Consider the following 13001-nt stretch of genomic DNA (forward strand, 5'->3'; position numbering starts at 1 on the left):
TGCCTAAGACTGTGTCTGGTATACAATACACGTTTTTGTTTTTTTTTTAAAGATTTTATTTATTCATTTGCTAGAGAGAGGGAAAGAGCGCACAAGCAGGGGGAGCAGCAGGCAGAGGGAGAAGCAGGCTCCCTGCCGAGCAAGGAGCCCGACAGGGGGCTCGATCCCAGGGCCCTTAAAGGACTGAGCTACCCAGGCACCCTCACAACAAACATTCTTAATTATTCCCTCCATTAAAGCAATTTTACACTACCCATCATGCATGACACAACTGGATAAGATGAATGGTAAAAAGGAACAAAATGTACTTACTGGTAAAAAGATTACTAAGTGAATTTTCTTTTGAGGATTCCTTTGAGGAGGAAATGCCAATATGTACAATAAAAATGTATGGTGCATCTTGCCAAGTTTTCAGTGGATCATGCATTGCCTGGAGAAAAAAAAAAAGACATCAATCTACAAGTCTTAAGAACTAAGAGCACATGTTAATATGAAAATCGTCTTCTAGAATGTGCCCAAAAACACAGCTGAGTTCTTCACTTTCATTCATTAAAAGAGTAGGCACAACAAAACAAACAGGCCTACAGTGCATACAATAAAGTATGTTAGACTATAAATTACTGAAGGACAGGACATTTTATATCTTGTTATGCACAAAAATCATGTATAAACATATTTTTTTATAAGGAAAACCTCAGCTAAAAATTACTAAATTGAATCTATTTCATTAAGCCATGCTAGGATACTTGGTTATATTTTACACAGATAAAGTAAGCAGATTTAAATCACCTCAAAACAAAAACACCCATGATGTTGACAGTGAATTATATTATAAACACTAACTCCTGAATTTAATTCCCTTTGTTCAACGTCATTCTCAAGACTACCAGAATTTCTACTGAAAAGGACTCACATTTTTATCAAAAATTTAATCATTGGGGCACCTGGGTGGCTCAGATGGTTAAGCGTCTGCCTTTGGCTCAGGTCATGATCCCAGGGTCCCACATCGGGCTCCCTGCCGAGCTCCCTGCTAAGCAGGGAGCCTGCTTCTCCCTCTCCCTCTGCCTGCTGCTTCCCCTGCTTGTACACTCTCTCTGCCAAAAATAAATAAAAAATCTTAAAGAAAAAAATTTAATCATGGCTAGTCTACATGGAATTACTGTCCCTCATAGTAAAGGAAGTGGAGGGAACAGCCTCCATGTTTACAAAACTAGTCACTTGGGAAGAATCCGTTCCAAGGCCAGTTTTACATAGCCCAAGCAAAAAGCCTTCAAAAGATTTGTTGCCATACTTGTTAGATGGACTACGGACCTTCCCACAACCACAAGACTAAAACACAGATTAAGGAGATAAACACAGAAAATTATTGGCCTCTTCCTTGTGTGAAAAAAGGTATTGCTACTTAGACTTACAATTTATTACCTTCTGGTCTTAAAATTAAAAGAAACTTTTACCCAGACACCTCTGGGTAAGCTTCATTGATCTATAAAACCCCTCAACATGGATAACAGATTTTACATATTTATGTGTTTTCCTGCGGAGCCACAGGTTTTCTCAAATGTTCAAATTATCCTACAACCCAAGAAAGGCCAAAACAAGAGTTCAAAAATTATATTCCACAATGCAAATCCAAAGTGTCAAAGTAGATTTAATGATTCTACAGCTATAATACATTTACTAGGTTATCTTAGTAACTTAAGAACATAAATTCCATGCTGAATCACATATTGATTTATCTCTGCCTAAAGGTCCCTTTCTGACAAAATTAAGCAGCAATTTATGAGAAAAAGTTAAAGCTTTAAAGTTATAGGTACATCATGTCCTTTACCCATAATTAACTGAACCTTTCCTGAACTTACATGTGCATTAACCAATAAAACTTAATTTGGCGTAATAAGCTGCTCTGGCACTAATTTTATACACCTTAAAACTACCTCTTACAAATTTCAAAAGGGACTCATTAATTCTCATATTCCAGCATCTGACAAAGTTTCCATCTAACTCTGGGATATACATATTTTGAGCCTGTAAAAATAACGATATGCCAAGTTTTGTCTTGGTAACCAAGCTTTAACAAGTCTAGTTCAGAATACTGAGAACATAATACCAATTAAGAATCTTAAAAGATATGCCAGGCACTCTTGCCAGAGGTTTAACATTTACTATAGTCCTTAATTCTCACAACAACCACATATGATAGGTACTATTATTGGCTCCTTCATAATTGTCCTTTAAGACGTGAATGGATAAAATAAACTGTGGTACATTCAAGTAGTGGAATATTATTTAGCACTAAAAAGAAATGAATTATCAAGCCATGAGAACGTATGGAGAAACCTTAAACTCAAAATACTAAGTGAAAGAAGCCAGTCGGAAAAGGCTATATGTCACATAATTCCAACTATAAGACATCCTGGAAAATGCAAAACTATGTAGACAGTAAAAGAAAACAACAACAACAACAACAAAAAACAATCAGGGGCACCTGGGTGACTCAGTCAGTTAAGCATCTGACTCTTGATTTCAGTTCAGATCATGATCTCAGGGTCATGAGATTGAGCCCCATGTGGGGCTCCACACTCAGCGGGAAGTGAACTTCAGAGTCTCACCCTTTCTCTGTCCGCTCCCCCCATCCCACTCTCTCAAATAAATAAATCTTTAAAGAAAAAAAATCAATGCCAGGGGCTTGAAAGGAGAGATGACTAGATGGAGGGAGCACTGAGGATTTTTAGGGCAATGAAACTATTCTCATAATGGTGTTTATCTGTCATTTTACATTTTATTAAAAACCAAATACTATACAACAAAAGGAACTAACACTAATGTTAACTATGGACTTTGGTTGATAACAATGTGTCAATGCTGATTCATCAATTGTAACAAATGTGCCACACTGGCCGGTGCAAGACCATGATGGTGGGGGACTCTGAGTGCGTTTGTGGAGGAGTTATGTGGGAACCCTGCCTTTTGCTCTATTTTGTTATGAATCTAAAGCTGCTCTAAAAAAGAAAATATACTAATTTAAAAAACATTACAGTGGTAAATATATCACATTACTGCTTAAATCAAACCATAAAACTGAATTAATAAAGACATTACATCTTCTTAGGAAAACAAGGACAGAGAAAGGCCCCTTTGTCTGAAAAACATGTTTTCTGAGAGCTTTAATAAAAGGGGGTAGTGCTGAACTTGTGATTACCCTTTAAATAGGATTATCAGGGCCGCCTGGGGGGCTTAGTTGGTTAAGCATCTGCCTTCAGCTCAGGCCATGATCCCAGCCTGCTGGGATCAAGCCCCATGTCGGTCTCCCTGAACCTGCTTCTTCCTCTCCCCCTGCTTGTTCTCAATCTCCAATAAATAAGATCTTTTTAAATAAATAAATAAATAAATAATTGAATGAATAAATAAAGGATTATTAAAGTATTCTCTCAGGCCCAATTTTCAGGAAGAATGATCAAAGGACAGATAAATCTCTGACTTTTTATTATAATCTGACTAAATATCATTAAATATTACTTGTGATATTCAACAGGGTCATCTTTCAGCCAGCTTTAATCCCTAGGAACAGGGCTCAAGCCTTGAGTAGAATTTAAAAGTATGCTATGCACAGGGGGAGCCTGGCTGACTCAGTCGGTGGAGCATGTGACTCTTGATCTTGGGGTTGTGAGTCTGAGCCCATTGTTGGGTGTTGAGATTATTTAAAAATAAATACAAAATCTTTAAAAAAAATAAAAGTATGCTATACACAAAATAAATGTTTGGCCTCAACAATAATTTTTTAAAAATACAATTTACAACAATTTAACCTGACAAACTGCATAAAACCTGTTTTAAATTATAATAGCCACTGTTTGTGAGCAAAGAGGGAAACTCAATCCAATTTTCTTAGGACAATAAATTGCTATAATTTTTCTCTAGAGCACACTGACAAAATATAAAAAAAAAAAACATAAATTGTGCATACACCTGGACCTAGCAATTCCACCTCTAGGAATTAAGGCTAAGAAAATATTATAAAAGTGCACAGGGGTGCCTGGGTGGCTCAGTCAGTTAAGCATGTTCAACTCTTGATCTCAACTTAGGTCTTGATCTCAGGGTCCTGAGTTCAAGCCCCAGTGTGAAGCCTACTTAAAAAAAAAAAAAGTGCACAAAGATACAGCTACACATTATGAATGGGACCTTAGCTATTAATAGTGAAAATTTGGAAACAAAACAATATACAGCGTAAAATGAAATAGTATGCAACCATGAAAAAAGTAAAATAGCACTCAATGTACCAATCTATTAAGTGAAAACAAAAAATTATATAGCAGTATATATAATATGATCTCACTTTGGTCAATATGCATGTGTTCTGTGTAATCACACCGAACTGCTACAAAATAAAATTACAAGGGATTTTTACTTTTACGTTATACAAGCAACATATTTGCCAACATGAAGTCTTTTGAAACCAGAATATAAAAATTTTTTTAATCTTCAAAATTAATCACTGAAGTGCTCTTTAAAATTGCAAAATAATGAAACATAAATGTCTAACAACAGATAGTTTGCTAACAACTGCAATGTATTCATACAATAAAATACTCTGCAGTGACTTAAATTATGATGTCATAACGATATTTACTAAACTGGAAGGATGTCCATGTTACACTGCCAAGCTAAAAAAAAAGTTACAACATAATGTATATTGTAGGATTCCCATTATTAAATAAATATAAGCATACTCAGAGACAAAAGATTATAAAGTAAATACATTTAAACTCTGTCAGTGTGTGGTAGTATTACAGATAATTATTTTCTTCTTTGCATTGATGTATGTTTTCTAAATTTTTGAACAGATTAGCAATAAGAAAAAAACCAACATTGTTTAAAAAAAAAAATTTAATGAGTTCTGCAGCGCCAAACTCATCTTTAGGTTAAAATTCTATAAACTATAAATCAGGGCAGGGAAAGTGGGGATACTTCCAGAATGGCAGAATGAAGACCTCTGAAAATACACTCATCCCTAAAAGCAACAAGAACATGGGCAAAAATTATCTAAATCAACATTTCTGCAAGTCCAGAAATGAGCTAAAGACTTGCGCCAACCCTAAATGTGTTTCCTTAAGAAAAACAGTTGGGTCTCATTAAGAAAAGCAAGCCTGTGGTGTTTTTGTTCATCCTAATCCCATCTCCCTCTTCCAAGCACCTTAAAACCAAAGTTCTCACAACTCTAATGGCTGTGAAAAACAGCAGTTTGGCAGGCACCGGAAAAAAAACAGAACAAGTTTGGAGATACCCTAAAACTGTCTGGCAGGTGCTGAAAAGCTCCTTTCCCAGGTCTTATCTTTTATATGACCTAATCCAGCCTCATTCAGTGGAAAGGATCCTATACTCAGGACACTGTCAAAGGCACTCAGCAGCAACTGTGATGGATCACAACTGTCCCCTCAGCTGATGTTAGTAGGCTGGGCTATCAAAAGGCTGACAAAACTTAAAAGGAAAAACTGGAAATGAGATGACCATAGGGGCTTTGAAAAGCTCCAAAATATTCCTGAAAATCTACAAGGCTACAAGTACATGCAGATTTGTGCACATATATGTGGGGCTATACACAAATACCTAAGAGAGGCCTGAGAAGGCCCTAATCACTCACCTCTGACTGATCTTAAGGTTCTGCACAAGAAGGAAGTGAAAGTTAAGACAGTTTTAAATTGTGAAAGAAGCCAGACGCAAGACCACAAACTGCATGATTAGATTTATATAAAAATGAATAGAACAGGCAAATTCATAGACAGAATAGTGGTTGCCTAGGGCTGGGACAAGGGTGGAAAGAAAAGTGACCGCTAATGGCTTTGCCATATTCAAACAGTGACTTTCTGGGTGATGGAATTAGATCCTGATTGGTGGTTGCACAACTTGTGAATATACTATACAAAACACTGAATTATAGGTTTTAAAAGGCTGAATTCTGAGATGAGTATGTCTGAATAAAGTCATTATAAAATTTAAAACTTTAATCAGTTTTGTAAAAAGCATGACCCAACATGGTTAACAGTCTTATTTCCTCTATATTTTTAAGAGGTAAAGTTTTGAGGAATTAGTTATCATGAATTAGAAAGTATATTATGAAAATAAAGGCATATTTATCATTTTCAATCTTTTTTCAATTTTCCAAACTGTCTTCCAGTTATATTCTATTCAAAGGCAATTTTAGATGGAGTTTAAGGTTCTTTCTTAAAAGGTTCTTCCTATTTATGAGTCATATTTATCGGGTGATAATTACAAAAACAATAGATTGTAGCAAATAGGGAAAATGCAGGAAACACATAAAATAAAAATGGCTCATATTATCCACAACAACCATTATTAACATTTTGGTGTTTAAAGTTTATTTATTTTTTCTTTTAGTAATCTCTACACCCAAGGTGGGATACAAACTGACAAACCCAAGAATTAAGAGTCACATGCTCTACTGACTGAGCCAGGCAGGCACCCCAACATTTTGGGGTTTAAACTTCCATTCTTAAGTTTCTTTTTTAAATGGTACGATACCAAGGTAATTCAAAACACATAAACCTAAGAAAACTGAAATATGGGCTCAATGCCCCAAATTCCCTACTATACTTACAGTTTTGTCTCCAGTAAGGGTAAGATTTGTTCCATTCTCCTTAGCCTTTAAACATTAAAAAAGGAAAAGAAAATTAATTCAGAATTTTTACTTTACTCTCAGAAATATATAACAATGAAAACAATTACCTCCTGTTTTTCTCCTAAGAGAGGCAATCGCACAAAATCCCCAGAAAAGCTCTATGAAAGAAACATAACATTAAGTTAAAGAAGTATAATAGTAAAAGCATAGTTCAAAATCCACAGAAATGGTTAAAGCAAAACTTACTGTAACAATAAATAATATGGCATTGACAGACAAAAGATTTCCAATTAACCATAAACAAGCGAATAAACCCATGCAGAGAACTAAAAAATAGTATCAGACTAAACTGGCCACTCAATTTTTCTATTAAGAATTAAAGATTTTTAAGAATTAAAAAAAACCTTAAACAGAAGGTATATGCTTAGGATGGAGAGATCTTATGGTTCCCTCTCTTGCTACAGATGAGAAAAATATGGCTCAACATTATAAAGCTTTAGATGCAGAAATGGGATTTGAAAGTAGGATTTTTAACTCTTGTGCTCCTTCCACCACCACACATTCATGCCTAAAAAAAACTACACTAATTACCTTTCTTATCAGTTATCAGCAGATGAGGCATTCTCCTTCCTCAGTAATTAGAACACGTATTTCAACTCTGTTACATTAGACTGGAGGAGGAGAAGTAAGCTTAGCAATAGGGGTATATGCCAAGACCCTGGAAAGATTATAGCAGATCTCAAAGTGAACCTTGGGCAACAGCATACAACAGGTAGCTTTCCATGATCAAATCCAAGAAAGGCCAATCAATCCTCCCAGGCTAGAAAACTAACAGAAAGCTGCTTACTCAACATTCCACTGTTTCTAGATTTCTTATTCTTTCACCATTTTAAAGATATCTTCTTTTTCCTCCAAACCCATAAAATCTAAGCTATAACAAGAACTCAATTATCAGTTGTTATAGTTCAATTATCAATTACTTCATCTGCTTATCAATCACTAATTATTAAGTTAAGGCCTTCTTATAAATCAACTTCACTTCTAGTAACTGGACAGAAAACCTAGCTTTTGGTGAACTCTGCCTCTACAAGGCAATTTGCTAAATATTCAAAAGCAATAAACACAGTAAGGACAAAAAGGCTACAGTTAACAATAACTGTTTTCAACACCCATAAAATATATAACTTTTCTATCAAAAAAATGATGCTAGATCCTATTTCTATGAAAAAATTTTAGAATATAAATTCCACTTACATGATTACGTATCTGTAAGCATTAAAAACACACATTATTCACCTCTTCTCCTTTACTCAAGAAAAGGTGTGGGGGTGCCTGGGTGGCTCAGTTGGTTAAGCAACTGCCTTGGGCTGAGGTCATGATCCTGGAGTCCCAGGATCGAGTTCCACATCAGGCTCCCTGCGCAGTGGGGAGTCTGCTTCTCCCTCTGACCCTACCCCTTCTTGTGCACTCTCTCTCTCTCATTCTCTAATAAATAAATAAAATCTTTAAAAAAAAAAAGGTGTAAAATTCAACTCTTTGAGTTCAGGTCTGTAGCAATAAAATCTAGAAACACTGATTCTTCTGAGAACGTATCAGTTAGATGAGATGACAAGAGAACTGAAAATTGGATGTTTCAAATGCCCATCAGTGGATGAATAAATAACAAAATGTGGTGTGTGTGTGTGTGTGTGTGTGTGTGTGTATACACACACACACACACACACACATATAATTCGTCCTTAAAAAGAATTAAATTCTGATACATATGGATGAACCTTGAAAACATTTCACAATTCACCAAGGGAAAGAAGCCAAACAAATATTGTATGATTCCACTTCTTTGAAGTATCTAAAATACTAAAATTCATGGAGACAAAGTAGAATAGTTGTTACCAGGGATGGGGGGAGGGGAGTGTTGTTTAAAGGTTATGAAGTATCAGTTTGGGATGATGAAAATTCTGGAGATGGCTACTGATAGTTGCCCAATAACGCAAACGTACTTAATGCCCCTGAATGGCGTACTTAAAAATGGTTAAGATGGTGGCAAATTTTTTTTTCTACCGTAAAAAAAATGGGGATTTGCTTTTTACACACAAAGGAAAGCACATCCTCTTTTTAATGAGATAAATACTAAGTGGCTGACTATGCACCTTTGGAACATGCTTCTAAGTTAGTTCTATCAGAACAAAGAATTGGGAAGTGGGAAATGGGGAATCATCAAAAATACACATATTACACATTTCACCTCTTCTATTTCCCTCCAACCACTATCAAACATTACCTGTGTTTTAAAGAGTTCACTGCAGTTGTGGAACAACTTTGATGACGTTTGGTATTTCCCAGACAAACCTTTTTTTTCCTTAAGGTTTTCCAAATATGTCTCCACTTCTTCTGCCTATAAAAACAGAGAAAATACAAAGTATACAACATACTTTTCACAGGTAAGGTATTTAGAAGATAACAAATAGTCTATAGGACAGATACATGCTTGGATTTGCTATTTTAAAAGTTAACAGCATCAGATAAAAACTGTGTAATAGTATCCAAGAATCTCAGTTTTAGACTCTATAAAGTACAGAATTCTAGTCCATTGCTCACAAAGAGGAGTTCTTCTAAAAATTCTAGGAAGACCTGGAAAATGTCAGTCCAGAAGGTTTTGTCACAAGAAAATATATTTACAAAAGTTAATAAAGTAAACTGCCAACACCAACAAAAAGATATACTTGTGCTCATAAGCTTAGAGCACAAAACTACTGTAGCTATTCATAGCCCACTGTTGATATTCTGAAAAAACTCATCATTTCTGTGGCTGCATCTATCAGTTCTGTGATTTTCCTCCTATACCTATATCCCTAATCTTCCCCTTTTTTTCCTACGCTCCAGTTTTACATCTCCAACTATCTGCATGTCATTTTTATAATTCTGTCCTGTGGCAACCCAACATAATTTTTACATTCTTAACTTATCTTACCTATAAAGACCAGATCTGCTAAGCTCTTGACCAGTTTATTCCAAGTATCAAATGTATGAAGGTTTTCTTTAAGAACATAATTTTTTTTTTTCAGATTTTATTTACTTATTTGACAGAGACAGAGACAGCAAGAGAGGAAACACAAGCAGGGGGAGTGGGAGAGGGAGAAGCAGGCTTCCCACTGGGCAGGAGCCAGATGCAGGGCTCGAGCCGAAGACAGATGCCCAACAACTGAGCCACCCAGATGCCCCAAATGTATCAAGTTTTTAACTGTAAATTCAATTAGTGATTAAGAGAAAAAGATCAATAATGCTTCAAACCATACTCTGGACATATTATCATTTCTCTCTAAATTCTTCAGTCCTTTTAGTCTTCCTCGCCCTACCACTCCTATCCAATGTTGTACAACAAAAGCAAAAAATAATCACCACCACCACAAAAAAGGTAATGTAAAACCCTAACAGAAGGCAGAAATCAAAAAGCTTAAGGTTTGAAAAACCAACTGGATGGTAGACATTTTTTAAAGACTAGTTAGAATATCTTTGGAAAGGAAAAAAGAAATAAATGGAGACGAGAAACAGAACGGAAAAGGCCTTGAAATATCCATCTTGGAGCCATATATCTTCAGTGCCCAAGTACAGTGTACTATGTCAACTCTGAAATGAGGTCTAAAACTATTTCCATACTACTAATAAAAAAATAATATGCTATTTGCCTTGTACTGATAATGCAAAAGTAATGATAGGTAAAATTGCTGCCCCGTATCAGGAACCAAGGCAGTGGCATCTAATTGTACCAGTAGTCATAACAATCGATCACATATGGCTTAAAAAAAATAAATAAAAAAATGCCAGTTTTACATAAGAATGTCCTTAATGAAACAGTAAAAACTATTAACATTATTAAATCTGGACTTTTGAGTTTGTGCATTTTTTTAATATTCTATGAGACAAAATGGGCAATATGCAAAATATTATAAATGAGATAAAACACTTTACAACTGTTTTGACTTATAACCTGAACTATCCACTTTCTTCATTTGCCTGAAAGAATAACTGACAAGGGGCACCTGGGTGGCTCAGTCATTAAGCGTCTGGCTTCGGCTCGGGTCATGATCCCAGGGTCCTGGGATTGAGCCCGCATCAGGCTCCCTGCTCAGCGGGAAGCCTGCTTCTCCCTTTCCCACTCCCCTTGCTTGTGTTCCCTCTCTGGCCCTCTCTTTGTCAAATAAAATCTTACAAAAGAAAAAAAGAATAACTAACAAACTACAGTAATTCAGATTTGGTTATCTGGGAGATACTTTCTTGAAAATGGGCAAAGGGAGGCTGTTACTTCAAGGAAGACAACTGAGAGTACTCTTTGCCAATGATAAAATTTGAGCTTTCAAATTGTTCTTCCTCACAATGAGCTTAACAGTGTCCAATACTTAAGAGGGAGTTTCTGATGTGACAGGAGGGTAATATTAGCAAATATAACTTCGGGTTATATGCCTGGGTGGCTCAGTCGGTTAAGCATCTGCCTTCGGCTCAAGTCATGAACCGAGGGTCCTGGCACTGAGCCCCACGTAGGGCTCCCTGCTCAGCGGGGAGCCTGCTTCTCCCTCTGCCTGCCACTCCCCCTGCTTGTGCACGCTCGCTCTCTTTCTGACAAATAAAATCTTTAAAAAAACAAATATAATTTCAACTTAATTGTAGAATGAGTTAGTATTTTAAAGATTTATAAAATTCAGTCAAGCAGTATTTTTGAAATAACCAAAATCAGACATAGGTAAAAGACCAAAGTCCATGACACACCAACTTATATAAATACAAAAGAGTAGGAATAAAATTCACTGATATGGTTTCAGATTCCACATTGCCACCAACCTTTAAAAAACTCTACTTGTTATGTTTTGGTATAGAATCAAAGAACACTATTCACAATTATCTGAAAACACTATTAAAATATCATTCCCTTTTCCAACTATGTATCTGTATGAGGCCACATTTTGTACATATACGTCAACCAAAATAATGTATCACAATAAACTGAGTGAAGAAGATAGAAGAATTCAGCTGTCTTCTATTATATCCAACATTAAATGAAGGGTTTTGCAAAAATACAAAATAATACCTCTTCTGTGTTTTTTTGGAAAAAATTATTTTTCATTAAAAAAATGTTTTTTGTATTAACATGCAATGGCTTGTTACTGCTATCTTAAAACAAATTAATACATGTATCTGTATTTTCTGTTTTAATTTCTAATACAGTAACCCACATGAACAAAAGACTTTTTGGAAACTGCAGTAATTTTTTTTAAGGAATGCTTCATGAATTGGGTGTCATCCTGGGCAGAGGCCATGCTAATCTTCTCTGTATTGTTCCAATTTTAGTATATGTGCTTGTTAGAAGGTGGAGGAGGAACAATAAAGTATTCCATAAACTGAGAAAGTATTTTGAGACAAGAAAATGAAGCAGGCAGCTCTCTATAGTTTACGCAGAGTTTTATTCAGGGTAACTTACTGACAGGGGGAGGAAAATGGGCAGAGGACAATTCACAGCAGTTGCAGAGTTATTCTCTGCAAAATCCAGACCTTACTTAGTCCATAGATATTATACAGTGAGCGGACACACAGGAGGGCACTGTAGTGAGATCAAAGGATTCCCATGCACCTGAAAAGAGCTTGCATGCACCTAATTAACAGCTAATCATTAATTAGATCTTGTGGCACCACCTGTGCATCAGGAAAGGTTAAGACTATGTTATCTCTAACAGATTCATGGAAGGCCAAAACAAGCCTCCCCCAATCCTGGCTTTGGTAGGCATTTCCCCCACTTTTTTAAATTTTTTATTTATTAAATTCAATTAATTAACATATAATGTATTATTGGTTTCAGAGATAGAGTTCAGTGATTCATCAGTCTTATATAATACCAGTACTCATACATCACATGCCTTCCTTAATGCCCATCACCCAGTTTCCCTAGCCCCCCACCCCCTTCCCCTCCAGCAACCCTCAGTTTGTTTCCTAGAGTTAAGAGTCATTTATGGTTGGGAGCCTGGGTGGTTCAGCTGGTTAAGTGTCTGTCTTCGGCTCAGGTCATGATCCTGGAGTCCTGGGATCAAGTCCCGCATTGGGCCCCCCTGCTCAGCGGGGAGTCTGCTTCTCCCTCTACCCTTCACCCCGCTCATGCTCTCTCCCACTCTCTCAAATAATAAAAATAAAATCTTTAAGCAAAATAGTCTGTGATTTGCCTCCCTGATTTCACCTTGTTTTATTTTTCCCTCCCTTCCCCTATGATCCTCTATTTTGCTTCTTGAATTCCACATATGAGTGAGATCATATAACTGTTTCTCTGACTGACTTATTTCACTTAGCATAATACCCTCTAGTTCCGGGCGCCTGGGTGGCTCAG

The 13001-nt window shown here is 36.2% G+C and overlaps 1 protein-coding gene and 1 pseudogene across 4 annotated transcripts in view; both read right to left on the reverse strand.

Moving 5' to 3' along the window:
• TMEM87A (transmembrane protein 87A) overlaps positions 1-13001 on the reverse strand; it is a 43782-nt gene that overhangs the window by 25377 nt on the left and 5404 nt on the right. For all 4 annotated transcript variants that reach the window (XM_073876871.1, XM_073876869.1, XM_073876870.1 and 1 more), the window contains exons 4-7: positions 8916-9029; positions 6742-6792; positions 6614-6658; positions 313-430 (exon numbers count right to left, since the gene is read on the reverse strand). In XM_073876871.1, coding sequence (XP_073732972.1) covers positions 313-430; positions 6614-6658; positions 6742-6792; positions 8916-9029 — 328 coding nt within the window. The remainder of the gene's footprint in view (positions 1-312; positions 431-6613; positions 6659-6741; positions 6793-8915; positions 9030-13001) is intronic.
• On the reverse strand, positions 11897-11996 carry LOC112833516 (U6 spliceosomal RNA; annotated as a pseudogene).

This window comes from Callorhinus ursinus, unplaced genomic scaffold (assembly GCF_003265705.2).
Source record: "Callorhinus ursinus isolate GAN/ISIS: 27379988/994484 unplaced genomic scaffold, GSC_fseal_2.0 scaffold25, whole genome shotgun sequence".
Lineage (NCBI taxonomy): Eukaryota > Metazoa > Chordata > Mammalia > Carnivora > Otariidae > Callorhinus > Callorhinus ursinus.